Source organism: Pan troglodytes, chromosome 5 (assembly GCF_028858775.2).
Source record: "Pan troglodytes isolate AG18354 chromosome 5, NHGRI_mPanTro3-v2.0_pri, whole genome shotgun sequence".
NCBI classification, from domain to species: domain Eukaryota; kingdom Metazoa; phylum Chordata; class Mammalia; order Primates; family Hominidae; genus Pan; species Pan troglodytes.
In genome coordinates, this window is record NC_072403.2 from 22205603 (window position 1) to 22220793 (window position 15191).

General features: G+C 45.3%; 1 protein-coding gene across 1 annotated transcript in view; it reads left to right on the forward strand.

Annotated features, from left to right (window-relative positions):
- Nucleotides 1-15191, forward strand: part of GMPR (guanosine monophosphate reductase) — a 56356-nt gene that overhangs the window by 7683 nt on the left and 33482 nt on the right. Inside the window, exons 2-4 of the mRNA XM_518253.9 lie at nt 760-879; nt 4193-4276; nt 8466-8639. Of these exons, the coding sequence (XP_518253.2) occupies nt 760-879; nt 4193-4276; nt 8466-8639 (378 nt within the window). The remainder of the gene's footprint in view (nt 1-759; nt 880-4192; nt 4277-8465; nt 8640-15191) is intronic.

A 15191-nucleotide genomic window follows, 5' to 3' on the forward strand; every position in this document is an offset into this window, starting at 1 on the left:
GGCATCTGCCGTGGGTCAGAGAAGTAATTTGGACTCTTCTAGCTCTTGGTGAGTTCCTGGCTCTATCTAGCACGTGGCTTCTGTCAAGCCCACCCTTATGACTGTGTTGTTCTGGATTGCCGATAGCAAGTTTAGTCCTACATACCCCGATCTTGAAGTTGCAGGAGAATTGGAGCCCCCCCACCTCCCCACCCAGCTGCTTGCAATTCAAAGGAACAAGTGTTGATATGCAGGAACATATGGTTGCAATGTACTTTCCACCAGCTTTTTGAAAGATCCTCATAATTAAAGCAGCCATGGAGGGTAAAAGGCGAAGGGATTAATTGTGTGGCGCTCACTGCAGGGTGAATTTGGAGTGTGGCTCTAGGTGAAAGGTAAGAAGTGAAGGGATTGTTCCAGGAGGAGGGCCATGGTTGGCAAGGAAGAGTGGAGCAGATGCTCCCAGGAGGGGAATGGTTTCTATAGGGCTTGGAGGTGGGGCAAAGATAACATGTATGTGGGTCTTTAGGGAAGTGGATAGAAGGCGGCAGTGGGGTTGGAGAGGCTGGGAAAGTAGGAGAGAGCTTCCGATTCCGAGGCTTGTCTTGACGGCGGAATTTCCGCTCTGGTGTCTTTGGAATACCTGTCTTTGACCCCTAAGAGAATCCAGGGACCTTTGTCTTGTTCCTACTCGCTCCAAACTCCAGAAATTCTGCACATTTCACATAAGAGCAAAGCACTCATTTCTTTCCCTTTTTCTTTCTTTTTTTTGGCCAACAGGTGGATCTTGAACGCACCTTCACGTTTCGAAATTCAAAGCAGACCTACTCAGGGATTCCCATCATCGTGGCCAACATGGACACTGTGGGCACGTTTGAGATGGCAGCCGTGATGTCACAGGTGAGGTGGTAGGCTTTTGTTTTTTCCCTTTGCTGCTCACACTGGACAGGTTTTCAGGAGCCGACCCTGGCTTTATTCAGACACAAGGAAGAGTAGAAATGTGAGCTGCTTTGGGTCATTCTCTGTCTTTCCCTTCAATCAGAAAGTGGACGGTGTCTGGACTTTGGGTTCAATGAGATGGTCTAGATCTGCATCCATTGCTTCCGTGAAAATGACTGTGATGGTTTTGGAAATTAGAGATACAAAAAGAAGCTAGACAACATGAAGAGTGCCATATTGCAGAAAAGTGACAACCCCTTTAAAATTAAGACAGAGCTGCTTTGTATGCAGTCTGTGCTGCAGCATTTACTGTATAATTATGTTGAATACGTGTATCGAGCGCTTATGTATGAAACACTGCAGATAATGTATTTCTTTTTTTTTTTTTAAGACAGAGTCTCACTGTGTCGCCCAGGCTGGAGTGCAGTGACGTGATCTTGGCTCACTGCAACATTCGCCTCCCTGGTTCAAACAATCCTCCTGCCTCAGCCTCCCAAGTAGCTAGGACTACAGGCACATGCCACCATGCCCAGCTAATTTTTGTATTTTTAGTGGAGATGGGGTTTCACCGTGTTGGCCAAGCTGGCCTTGAACTCCTGACCTCAGGTGATCCGCCTGCCTTGGCCTACCCAAGTGCTGGGATTACAGGCATGAGTTACCATGCCCAGCCTGTATCTCTTAATTCTTGACGCAACTCAACAAGATAGGTTCCTTTTACAGATGAGGAAACTGAGGCAGAGAGGGGAGGGGTAGGTCACTTGCCCTAGGCCCTCAGCCAGATGTATACAGAGAGAGAATCAGGATTCCAACCCAAACTGACTCTAGAATCTAAGGAATTTACCCCTGAACTTAAATGGATGATCACATTACAAGCTCAAAGTCTCTTTTAGCCAACTACACCAGCCTAATTTTCTGTAAAGAGGGTAGCTAATATCCTTGCTTTGGCTGGGCATAGTGGCTCACACCTGTAATCCCAGGATTTGAGGAGGTGGAGGCAGGTGGATTGCTTGAGCTCAGGAGTTCAAGACCAGACTGGGCAACATGGCGAAGCATCATTTCTACAAAAAAATATGAAAATTGGCCAGGTGTGGTGGTGTGAGCCTGTAGTCCCAGCTACTCGGGAGGCTGAGGTGGGAAGATCACTTGAGCTGGGAGGCGGAGGTTGCAGTGAGCCAAGATTGAGCCACTGCACTCCAGCCTGGGTGACAGAGCAAGAAGACCCTGTCTCAAAAAAAAAAAAAAAAAAAATTCATTGTATAGATCAATCTGAGAAGTACTGTTTGTTAAAATAAAATTTAAAAAAAATTTAAAATGGTGTTCTGGCTTTGGGAAAAATAAAGGAAAACCCGTTTGTGGGCAGGACATTTATGGGTGAGGTGCAGAGCATCTTCTGCATCCTAGATGTGGAATGTCTGCTGCACTCAGGGGTTCTGTTTTTCCTGTGGATAATGCCTGCCAAGTGAAAAGATAAATCCAATTAGTTGAGAGAGCTTCTCACTGTGGGCAGCAAGTCTAACCACAGGAGACACTGAGATTCATTATTAGCCAGTGATTCGACGGAAAAGATTCTCAAATAAATTATGAGCTCCCAAAATGGAGTAGGGGTGGTCTGTCGGATTCCGTGATCACTTGCATTGTCTGTCAGACCTCAGCCCCTACTGAGCGTTGGGCCAGAGGCTAATAAATTAATTGCTAAGGAACTGGTATTTTTTTCTCCTCACCCTTTCCCTGCTCTGCTCTGTCATCAGCCATTGCTACTAATGAATTATGTGTTAGTATAAAAGTGAGAGGAACCAGGAAGCAATCAAGTCTGATTAATTCACATAATAGATTATAGTCCAGGAAAAACCTAGGACTTGCTGTGCTCTTCCCATTTTCCTAGGAAGTCTCCCTGCTAACAGAATAGCATAGACTGGTGTAGCTAACCATGGGTGGCTACTGTGAATTTTCCGTTTCTAGGATCCATAGAACTAGCACAAGTTACTAAAGTCATAGAAGTTTAGAATGAGAAGTTGTACATGGGGACATAGGTAGCCCCAGAGAAGTTAGGTGGGAGGCTTCTGTTAAAGGGCAAGGTGTCCAATCTCCATAGTCAGATCCAAGTTTGACTCTGGCCTTTGCCTCTTCCTCGCCATGCAGTTGTTACATTTTGTAATTTTTTTTTTTTTTTTTTTTTTTTTGAGATGGAGTTTCACTCTTGTTGCCCAGGCTGGAGTGCAATGGCACCATCTTGGCTCACCGCAACCTCCATCTCCCAGGTTCAAGTGATTCTCCTGCCTCAGCCTCCTGAGTAGCTGGGATTACAGGTGCTCTACCATGCCCGGCTAATTTTTTGTATTTAGTAGAGATGGGGTTTCACCATGTTAGTCAGGCTGGTTTTGAACTCCTGACCTCAGGTGATCCACCCACCTCAGCCTCCCCAAATGCTGGGATTACAGGAATGTGCCACCACGCTCAGCAAATTTTAAAAGTTTGATTTGTTTTATGTTTTTTAAATAGACATGGGGTCTTGCCATGTTGCTAGGCTGGTCTCGAACTCCTGGGCTTAAGTGATCCTCCTGCCTCGGCCTCCTAAAGTGCTGGGATTACAGGCCTAAGCCACCATGCCTGGGCAACTTAAACTGCTTAAGCTCCATTTATGCCCACGAAGCTAATAATGCTGTTCAAAGTTGTTCCAAAAATTAAATGAAACGACTGACACAAAGCAGGTCATAAATGCTGGGGCAGTAGTCATAGGTTTAGGGTTATACTTTATATAATTCCCACCGTCAAGATTTAATGGATTTACCTTTTAGCAAGAAGTGTTCCGGTTGTGAACACAAGAGAAAGCTTTCAGGGATAAGGTGGGGTTCTTCAGGGCTGGCTAAGCAGAAGTTTGTGTTAGGATGGTCCTTCTGGGCAGGGGACCTGCTGCCTGGTTTTCTCTTTGGACCATCTGTGCTGCTTTTGGCCTAATACAGGTGTGGGTGGGAGCCTGGGTGGGCTGGGCAGGGCTCTGAGAATTCTCTTTTATCCCTCTCCTGCCTCCTGGCAGAGCCTCCCTAGTCCTGAATGCGGTATTGTCTAACCAGATTAGAATGGGAAACAGGGTTTTATGATTTCAATGGTTGTACCTTTGTTTGGTTTTGGCTGCTAGGAGCACATTCAAAGCAAATTAAGCATGGATGGCAGGAACACTGATGCCTTTGTCTTGTTGGATCACCACCTCCAGATGGAGGAGGGAGGGGGGCTCTCACTTGGCTTCCCATCCTAATGGTGCTGTTTTGTTTTCTAGCACTCCATGTTTACAGCAATTCATAAGCATTACTCCCTGGATGACTGGAAGCTCTTTGCCACAAATCACCCAGAATGCCTGCAGGTACGACTACAGCCTGGTTATCAATTACCAGTGCTACAGGGGGGAACAAACTCTTCAGAGCTGTCAAGAGGATTTCAGTCAGTAGCAGAGAGACACTGAGAGTTCGGTGTTTCTCTAGCCCTGTGCCATTGCCAGGGATTTGCTGAGAAAACTTGTTTCCATATTGTATTATTAAAATACTAGGATTTATCTGTAAGAAATGTCTGTTTTCCCCTGAAAGATGAAGTGTTATATCCCAAGAGCTTGGGGAAGACCTGTGTTTCCTGCCAGGTAATTCAAGGTAGATCCAGTCTTTTGGCTGTAGAAAAAACTTCTGAGTCTAACAAGGTGCTTTAGAGTTGAGTAAACATTATTCCCACCAGGATGGCTGTCATCAAAAAGACAGATAATAGCCAGACACTGTGGGTCATGCCTGTAATCCCAGCACTTTAGGAGGCTGAGGTGGGAGGATTGCTTGAACCCAGGAGTTCAAGGCCAGCCTGGTCAACATAGTGAGGGGTCTCTTTTTTAAAAAAAAAAAAAGACAATAAATGTTGTTGAGGATGTGGAGGAACTGGAACCCTTATTCACTGCTGGGAATGGAAAATGGTGCAGCTGCTTTGGAAAACAGTTGTCAGTTCCTGGAACGTTAACCATAAGAGTTTCCATGTGACCCAGCAATTCCATTTCTAGGTATAGACTCAACAGAAATTAACACATTTCCACAGAAAAACTTGTACATGAATGTTCATGGCAGCGTTATTCATAATATCCCAAAAGTAGACACAACCCAAATGTCTATCAGTGGGTGAAAGGACATACAAAATAAGGTATATCCATACAGTGGAATATTGTTCAACCGTAAGGAGTCAAGGTCTGATACAGGCTACAGCATGGATGAACCTTGAGGACATTTCACTAAGTGAAAAAGCCAGACGCAGCCCGGCGCGGTGGCTCACGCCTGTAATCCCAGAACTTTGGGAGGCCGAGTTGGGTGGATCACCTGAGGTCGGGAGTTCGAGTCCAACCTGCCCAACATGGAGAAACCCTGTCTTTACTAGAAATACAAAATTAGCCAGGCGTGGTGGCGCATGCCTGTAATCCCAGCTACTCAGGAAGCTGAGGCAGGAACATTGCTTTAACCCCGGAGGCAGAGGTTGCGGTTAGCCACGATTGTGCCATTGCACTCCAGCCTGGGCAACAAGAGCGAAACTCTGTCTCAGAAAAGAAAAGGCCACACGCAAAGGCCAGAGCATCTATGATCCTATTTCTAGGAAATGTCCAGAATAGGCAAATCTAAGTCATAAAATAGATTAGTGGCCTGAGGGGCTGAGGAAGTTTGGGAGGGAGTGTGGTTAAGGGGTATGAGACTTTCTTTGGGAGGGTTATGAAAATATTCTAAAATCTATCATGATGGTTACAGAACTCTAAATATACTAAAAATCATTGAATTGTGCATGTTGAATGGGTGAACTGTATGCTATGTCATTATATTTCAAAAAGCCATTAAAAAAAAACAACAGAAAGCCTTGCTGCAACATGCCTGCACTTGCTCCTGCCACATTCAGGTGGTTCTGAGCTGAAGCCACAGACAGGTCTCCCTGGGTTAGAGGTGTTCTCTGCTGGTCAGATCATTTATGATTGGAAAATGACTTCAGGTCGTACTGTTTTCAAGGTCTCACTGGCTTTTTGGGGTTGTCGTTACTGTGCTTTAATTATGTGTGGATTTTGATTAGTGAAAAAGTGGTTTTGGAGATAAAATAATTCTGACTCAATAGTAAGTCCTTCATTTTTGCCATATTGTGTTCAAGTGAATTGTGTTTGTTTTCACTTTCTTCTGTTTTTCCCTATAATAAGTTTGGGAATAATGATTTTCTTTTTGTCTTTTTCTCAGACCTCCCTCTAACTTCTTTTATTTTTTTTGTTTGAGGCAGAGTTTTGCTCTTGTCACCCAGACTGGAGTGCAATGGCGTGATCTCTGCTCACTGCAGCCTCCACCTCCCGGGTTCAATTGATTTTCCTGCCTCAGCCTCCTGAGTAGCTGGGATTACAGGTGCGCAACACCTAGCCTGGCTAAATTTTTGTATTTTTAGTAGAGACAAGGTTTCACCATGTTGACCTCAAATGATCCACCCACCTCGGCCTCCTAAAGTGCTGGGATTATAGGCATGAGCCGCATGCCCGGCCTCCCTCCACCTTCTTTAAGGGAGTTTTTGGCAATGTATTGTTAACTGGAACTGTGGCTTTCATTACCAAGTGTGATACATCGACTTACTACACAGCCCGCCACCAAATAAAAGGCGAATTCAAAAGGGATAATGTTAAAAACTTAGTAGCAGTGAGAGAAGGCAACCAATCTCAAGTTCCATATAGTATACTTAGACAGAAATGAAGTAAGATAAAAAAAGCAGAGCTCTAGTGGGAGGGAGAGTGGGCTTGTGTGGATTGGGCTGGCACAGGGCAGAGCTGTGAACCACGAGGCCCAGGCGTGAATGCACAGAGAAGGCTGGAGTAAATATGTGTCATGTTAACCATCAGCTCACTCTCAGTCTCTGCGCTGCAGCCACATTGTTATCATTTGGGGGAATAACATAAAGGATATTAAGATAGGCCACTCATATGTGGCCCAGGGTTTAGAGATAAGAGTTAAAATATAAACAATCCATGTCTTAGTTTCACTAAGGCATAAATTAGTGAAAGCAAGTCCTTGCCCAAGGGGCAGATGTTCAGAGAAGGGAGAGGTGTGAGGTTCAGGGGCACTGGTGGAAGTTAAGGGACAAGGGTGTTACAGGGGAGGATGTGGTGGCTTCAGACTTAAACATGTACAAGTGTAGTTGTGAAAGATCATGTCAGGCTTGTTTGTTTTCACACCTTGGGAAATTTTATCCCTTTAATAGGAAAACAGATTTGCAGTTCTGTGTACAGGTTGAGATTTGCATGCTGTATTAGGCTGTTCTTGCATTGCTTTAGAGAAATACCTGAAACTGGGTAATTTATAAAGAAAAGAGATCTAATTGGCTAATGGTTCTGCAGGCTGTACAGGAAGCATAGTGCCACCCATTTGCTTTTGGGAAGGCCTTGGGAAGCTTCCAATCATGGTGGAAGGCGAAGTGGGAGAGAGAAAGAGAGGGTGGGAGGTCACACACTTTTAATGACCAGATCTCCTGTGAACTCAGACCGAGAGATCACCAAGGGGATGGCCCAAGCCATTGATAAGGGATCCACCCCCATGACCCATACACCTCCCACCAGGCCCCACCTCCATTGGGGGGTCATATTTCAACATGAGATTTGGGTGAGGACAATATCCAAACTATGTCACATGCTGCACTATTATTTTATTGGGAGTGAAAACAAAAATAGGTAAGAGTTTTTCAGAGGCATTTCAGATATCTTCCCCTCTCTTGCTCCCCAAGCAAGGCGCTCAGGGTGAAGGCCACAGCTTTCATGTGGGGAAGCCCGAGTTGATTGGCCATTTCTCCTTCTTCCTGGAAACTTTTGGTTCTTGCTCATTGTCCTCCCTTGAGTTTCCCTGATATGACACAATCATGCCGGTAGTCATTATTTTTTTTTTTTTAGTGGCGGGATGGGGTTTGGCAGATGGAACCTTGTTCTGTTGCCCAGACTGGAGTGCAATGGTGCGATCTCGGCTCACTGCAACCTCCGCCCCCCAGGTTCAAGCTATTCTCCTGCCTCAGCCTCCCAAGGAGCTGGGATTACAGGCACCTGCCACCACGCCTGGCTAATTTTTATATTTTTAATAGAGACAGAGTTTCACCATGTTGGCCAGGCTTGTCTCGAACTCCTGACCTCAGGTGATCCACCTGCCTCGGCCTCTCAAAGTGCTGGGATTACAGGCATGAGCCACCACACTTGGCTAATTTTTGTATTCTTAGTAGAGATGGGGTTTCACCATGTTGGCCAGGCTGGTCTCAAACTCCTGACCTCAGGTGATCTGCCCACCTTGGCTTCCCAAAGTGCTAGGATTACAGCATGAGCCACCGTGCCTGGCCAAAGTTTAGATAATTTAATGAATGAATCCCCTTTACCTCTGCTGTTGCATGTGTCTTGAGCAGGTGCACTGTGCATTTGATTAGGGTAGACCGAAAAGGGTTGTTGTACTGTCCCAGAATAGGTGCATAAATGGGGGCAGGGTCTGATGTCTGAATGCTACTGTTTATGCCTGTCTTCTTGGTTTATTTTGGTGCAGAATGTAGCCGTGAGTTCAGGCAGTGGGCAGAACGATCTGGAAAAGATGACCAGCATCCTGGAAGCTGTGCCACAGGTTAAGTTTATTTGCCTGGATGTGGCCAATGGGTATTCAGAACATTTTGTGGAATTCGTGAAACTGGTCCGTGCCAAATTTCCTGAACACACCATTATGGTAAGTACAGTAGAACATTACGGTAGAACATTCTCAAGATGGGGAAGCCACGAGGGAGTTGTTCAATGTGTCGGGGGAGCTGTATTCTCTTCAGAGCTTTTGGTGCCTCTTTAGTCAAAGATTAATTGAGGATCATTTGGGAAAGGATAGGTAGCCGCTGCGGAAGATCTGAAAACTAGCTTCCCTCTATAAAAAATAAAATCCCCATCAACTTCATAGGATGTTGGCTGCAATTTTTCCTAAGTATCATCACATGTTTCTTACTATCTGATACTTTTTTTTTTTTTTTTTTTTTTTGAGAAGGAGTCTCACTCTGTCACCCAGGCTGGAGTACAGTGGGGTGATCTCGGCTCACTGCAACCTATGCCTTCCAGGTTCAAAAGATTCTTGTACCTCAGCCTCACAAGTAGCTGGGATTACAGGCGCCCATTACCATGCCTGGCTAATTTTTTGTATTTTTAGTAGAGACGGGGTTGCACCATGTTGGCCAGGCTTGTCTCGAACTCCTGACCTCAGGTGATCCACCCACCTTGATCTCCCAAAGTGCTGAGATTACAGGTGTGAGCCACCACACTCAGCCCCATATGATACCTTTAAAAGGGGTTTGTATTACTTCTTAACAGAGAGTGTATTTTAAGATTGAAAATGTGACTGGGTTTGAGTGTCGCATATGTAGGTCCTCCATGTCCCACCCCTACTGCCAGCAGGAAACTCCGCTGTAGGAGTAGGGAGTCTACGTTATGAACATTTCACGACAGTCTACTATCGATGGTGAATCGGTCAGTGGTGTGTTTTATCTAGGAGCTTTGTTTCTTGACTTTTCCTGTATTTTCCTAATTATCTGCACCTTACCTAGTTAGAATGTAGATTTGTGACTTTTGGGAAAGATGGATTGGCAGAAAAAGGGACTTAGCAGCTCTAGAGTACAACTTGGGCTTTTGCAAAAACCTGTATTGTAATTATGCAAGTCTTTGCTAATTCTAATTATGATGGCACATACTGATTGACCACTAGATAATTTACCTACCCCTTCCTTTTTTGAATTTTGAACTTCGTTTCTTCTCATATATGTTATCATTGTAAGAAAGTTGGGAGGAAGGAATTGTTATGGAGTAAAGTCTTCTGTTAAAGGACTTTCAAGGATTGTTAAGTATTTTTATGTTTTTCAAACACATAGGAAGAAAGGATCAAGAATTGTTCCAGCTGGGCGCAGTGGCTCACGACTGTAATCCCAGCACTTTGGGAGGCCGAGGCGGGTGGATCACCTGAGGTCAGGAATTTGAGACCAGCCTGGCCAACATGGCGAAACCGTGTCTCTACTAAAAATACAAAAATTAGCCAGCCGTGATGACGGGTGCCTGTAATCCCAGCTACTTAGGAGGCTGAGGCAGGAGAATCTCTTGAACCCAGGAGGTGAAGCTTGCAGTGAGCCGAGATCACGCCACTGCACTCCAGCCTGGGCAACAGAGGGAGACTCCGTCACAAAAAAAAAAAAAAAAAAGAATTGGCCTGGTGCAGTGGCTAACGCCTGTAATCCCAGCACTTTGGGAGGCCGAGGTGGGTGGATCATGAGGTAAAGAGTTCAAGACCAGCCTGGCCAAGATGGTGAAACCCTGTATCTACTAAAAAAAAAAAAAATAAATAGAAAAATTAGCCAGGCGTGGTGGCAGGCGACTGTAATCCCAGCTACTTGGGAGGCTGAGGCAGAGAATTGCTCGAACCCAGGAGGCAAAGGTGGCTGTGAGCCGAGATCTCACCATTGCACTCTAGCCTGGGAGACAGAGTGAGACTCTGTCTCAAAAAAAAAAAAAAAAAGAGTTGTTCCAAGGTCAACCAGCTGTACCAGTGTTAGAAGTGGGTTGGGAAATAGAAAAATTCACTTTGTTCTCTGTAATAGAACAGCCAACTTCATTGCTTTTGATAATGATGTTTGTTGAATACTGTTAAATAATAAGAAATGTATATGTGTTTATTGGTCTCAGCCCTTGGTTCTTGAGACAGAACTCCTAAAACCCTTGTAGATAAGGGTGCTAAGAGAATCCTTTGTTCTAATATTTGGTCATTGATCCTGATTGCTGACACAGAGCTTCTAGAACCTTTGTAATTTCCAGAGTGATGACAGCACCTGGCACAGAGCTTCTGAATCCCTTGAGATTTCCTGGGTGGTAGGAGTAGCTTTTGTTCTAATATTTAATCTTTGACCCTGGTTCCTGACACATAGCTCTTAAATCCCTTGGGATTTCCTGGGTGATAGCAGCACAGCTGCTCTTGTCCTAACAAGGCGACTCTTAATGGGCTCCTGTGTGGGGGTTGGTCATCAGATAGAACAAGCCATGATTAGAAGCTTGGAGCTTCTGGCTCCATCCTCCATTTTCCAGAGAGGGGAGAGGGCTGGAAGTAGAGTTAATAATCCATTATGCCTCCTTGACGAGGCCTTCACAGAAACCCCCAAAGTATGGGGTTTTGAAAGTTTTCTGGCGGGTAACACGTCTACATGCCTGGAGGGTGGCAGACCCCAGCTCTGTGGGTCCAGCACTCTGGACTCTTCCAGACCTCACCCTATGTCTCGCTTCATCAGGCTGTTCATCTGTATCCTTCATCATAGCCCTTATTAATATGATAAACTGGTAAACATTCCATAAGTGGTCATCCTTTATGTCTTTTATCTTCTTTTTCTTGATAGTATATTTGAGATTCACCACGTTGCTTTATGTCAGCTGTATATATATATTCCTTGGTTCCTGAAGCTAATCTTTAATATCATTTCCTAGATACCTCACTTGCTCTTTTTCCTTCTCTTTACTTTCCAGCTGGTTGTATCGCTGTTAAACTCACTCCTTAATGCTCTTTGTCTGAGTCTGTTTAGTCTGCTAGCATAAAATACCATAAACTGACTGGTGTATAAACAACAGAAAATTGCTCACAGTTCTGGAGGCTGGAATTCCAAAATCAAGGTGTTGGCTGATTTAGTGTCTAGTTTCACCGTTCCTCATAGGTGGTGCTTTCTTGCTGCATCTTCATATGGTGGAAGAGGCATACAGGCTCCTTGGAACCTCTCTTGTGAGGGCACTAATCGCATTCATGAAGGCTGCACCCTTATGACCTAATCACCTCCCAAAGGCCCTGCCTCCTAATGCCATTGGATTGAAGATTCAGTTTCAGCATAGGAATCTGTGGGGGACACAAACATTCAGCCCATAGCACCCCAGAAGTCAGTGTGGGCACATGAGCTGAGTCACACTGGGGAAGTCGCATTCTTTCTGAATCTCACTTTCCTCACCTGTGAAAAGGAGGTTGAGGATCCTCGTGGCTGGAGAATGACTCGGGCTCAGATGGGATGCTGTTTTGTAACAGTGCCGCCTTCACTAGCATTTGCTCGTCTCTGGTGAGTGTCATCAAGGGCACATGCTCTGAGAACTGAGTCAGAGATGGAGAAGAAAGATGGAGGGTAATGTGGGGTTTAAGAAGAGAGAGAAAATGTGTGTCACTCTTTAAAATGACAAGTGATAGCAGAAATGCATTAGTGCTCCCAGGCTGTCCATTACATTCTCCAAACTGGAGCTGCTGTGGGGTGTAGTTCACAGCTGGGCCTGCTGAGAACTGTGAGCTGCCTGTTGGACAGCCTAGAGAGCCTGCATGTCACCTCTGAAGGACAAAGACCAGGAAGGAGGGAAGTGCAGGAAGGAGGGGGCTGGGTAAGACAAGGGAAAGGGTGTTGTTGCCAGTGCAGAACTTAGGAGTTGCTATGGGGGAGTTTACTGGGAGGGAGGAGATCGGTTCAGAGTTCCCACAGCTGTCTGGGAAGCCACCAACAGCGAGGCCCTCTCCAGCACCCACTGGCTGGCTGGCCCAGGGGTATGTTTTCATTGCTCTTGTTGGTTTCCCCAGCAATGAACAGGAGACTTTGGCAAGGTAGGTGTTTATTCTTAAGCTGTTCTGTGCCTGCACTGACCCTTGAAATCTGTGATTCATTTGGAAACCTCCAGTACTTTTATGTCCTTGGTTTTTGGTGTTTTTGAAACATAATTTCTTATGGCTTTTGGAGGCATTGTGAAGACGCATTCACATTTATCCAGTGTTTTGGAATGAATGATGTAATATGAGGGCTGAGTGTTATGGAATGGAGTGTTATTACGATCGTTACAATACAGTGAACAGAAAGGATGCTCACAAACGTTCTAGGAAGAAGCTGGCAGTTCCTGGCCTCTGCACCAGGAGTGAGGGCTTGTCGCTCCCTGCGCCCAGTTTCTCCTGGTTTTTTTTCCTTGCCTTTTTTCATGCGCGTCCGTGTGAAGAGACCACCAAACAGGCTTTGTGTGAGCAACATGGCTGTTTATTTCACCTGGGTGCAGGCGGGCTGAGTCCGAAAAGAGAGTCAGCGAAGGGAGATAGGGGTGGGGCCGTTTTATAGGATTTGGGTAGGTAAAGGAAAATTACAGTCAAAGGGGGGTTGGTTTGTTCTCTGGCGGGCAGAGTAGGGGTCACAAGGTGCTCAGTAGGGGAGCTTTTGAGCCAGGATGAGCTAGGAGAAGGAATTTCACAAGGCAATGTCATCAGTTAAGGCAGGAACAGGCCATTTTCACTTCTTTTGTGGTGGAATGTCATCAGTTAAGGCAGGAACCGGCCATCTGGATGTGTAGCTGCAGGTCACAGGGGATATGATGGCTTAGCTTGGGCTCAGAGGCCTGACATTCCTGTCTTCTTATATTAATAAGAAAAATAAAACAAAATACTGGTAAAGTGTTGGGACGGTGAAAATTTTTGGGGATGGTATGGGGAGATAATGGGCGATGTTTCTCAGGGCTGCTTCGAGTGGGATTAGGGGCGGCGTGGTAACCTAGAGTGGGAGAGATTAAGCTGAAGGAAGATTTTGTGGTAAGGGGTGATATTGTGGGACTGTTAGAAGAAACATTTGTCATTTAGAATTATTGGTGATGGCCTGGATACGGTTTTGTATGAATTGAAAAACTAAATGGAATAAGAGAAGGAGAAAAACAGGTATAAAAGGTCTAAGAATTGGGAGGACCCAGGACATCTAATTAGAGAGTTCCTAAGGAGATTCAGCATAGTCCTGCCAGCAAAGATTATTTATTTACTTCAAGAGTTAAGAGTGGCAGTTTGGGGATAGCACCAGGAGATATCAGCTGTGATGGCTTGGAGAAACAGTGTAAACCGGCAGTGTAAACAAGAGCAGGGCATGTATGAGTAGTTGAGAACGGTGAATAGGAGTATGACTAGACAGAAGATAGTAGGGATGACAAGTTTTTGGGGGCACAGTCTAAGTTGGTCTGGTGTCTGGAATGAGACTGGGGCCTAATAAAAAGGAGCGTCTATACAGGAGCTCAAATAGGCTGTACTTTGTAGCATTCTGAGGACAGGTCTGACTTCTGAGAAGGGAAAGTGGTAAAAGTATTGTCCAGTCCTTTTTAAGTTGGTGGCTGAGCTTGGTGAGGTGTGTTTTTAAAAGACCTTTAGTCCGTTCTACTTTTCCTGAAGACGGAGGACCGTAAGGGATATAAAGGTTTCACTGAATACTAAGAGCCTGAAAAACTGCTTGGCTGATTTGACTAATAAAGGCTGGTCTGTTATCAGACTGTATAGAGGTGGGAAGGCTAAACTGAATAATTATTTCTGACAGAAGGGAGGAAATGACTGTGGTGGCCTTCTCAGACCCTGTAGGAAAGGCCTGTACTTACCCAGTGAAAGTGTCTACCTAGACTAAGAGGTATTTTAGTTATCTGACTCCGGGCATGTCGAGTAAAGCTAATTTGCCAGTCCTGGGTGGGGGCAAATCCTCGAGCTTGATGTGTGGGGAAGGGAGGGGGGCCTGAATAATCCTTGAGGAGTAGTAGAATAGCAGATGGAACACTGAGAAGTTATTTCCTTGAGGATAGATTTCTACGATGGAAAGAAAATGAGAGGTTCTAAGAGGCGGGCTACTGGCTTGTACTATAGCATAGCCTGCCTTTGCTGGTGTGTGGCGATTAGGCCTGGTGGAACTGCCATCAATAAATCAAGCGTGATCAGGGTGAGGAACGGCAAAGAAGGAAATATGGGGAAATGGAGTGAATGTCAGGTGGATCAGAGAGATACAGTCATGGGGGTCAGGTGTGGTATCAGGAATAACGTGGGAGGGTGGATTGAAGTCCGGGCCAGGAACAATGGTAATTGTGGGACTTAACAAAGAGTGAGTACAGCTGAAGGAGCTGGGGAGCAGAAAGTATATGCGTCAGGTATGAGGAAGAAAATAGATTTTGGAAGTTATGAGAAATGTAGAGAGTAAGTTGAGCATAGTTTGTGATTTTGAGGGCCTCTAAAAGTATTAGGGCGGCGGCAGCCGCTGCACGGAGACATGATGGCTAGGCTAAAACAGTAAGGTCAAGTTGTTTGCACAGAAAGGCTACAGGGTACGGTCCTGGCTCTTGTGTAAGAATTCTGACTGCACTAACCATGCCTAGGAAGGAAAGGAGTTGTTTTGTAAGGAATTGAGGTTTGGGAGATTAATTGGACACGATCAGCAGGGAGAGCACGTGTGTTTTTATAAGAATTATG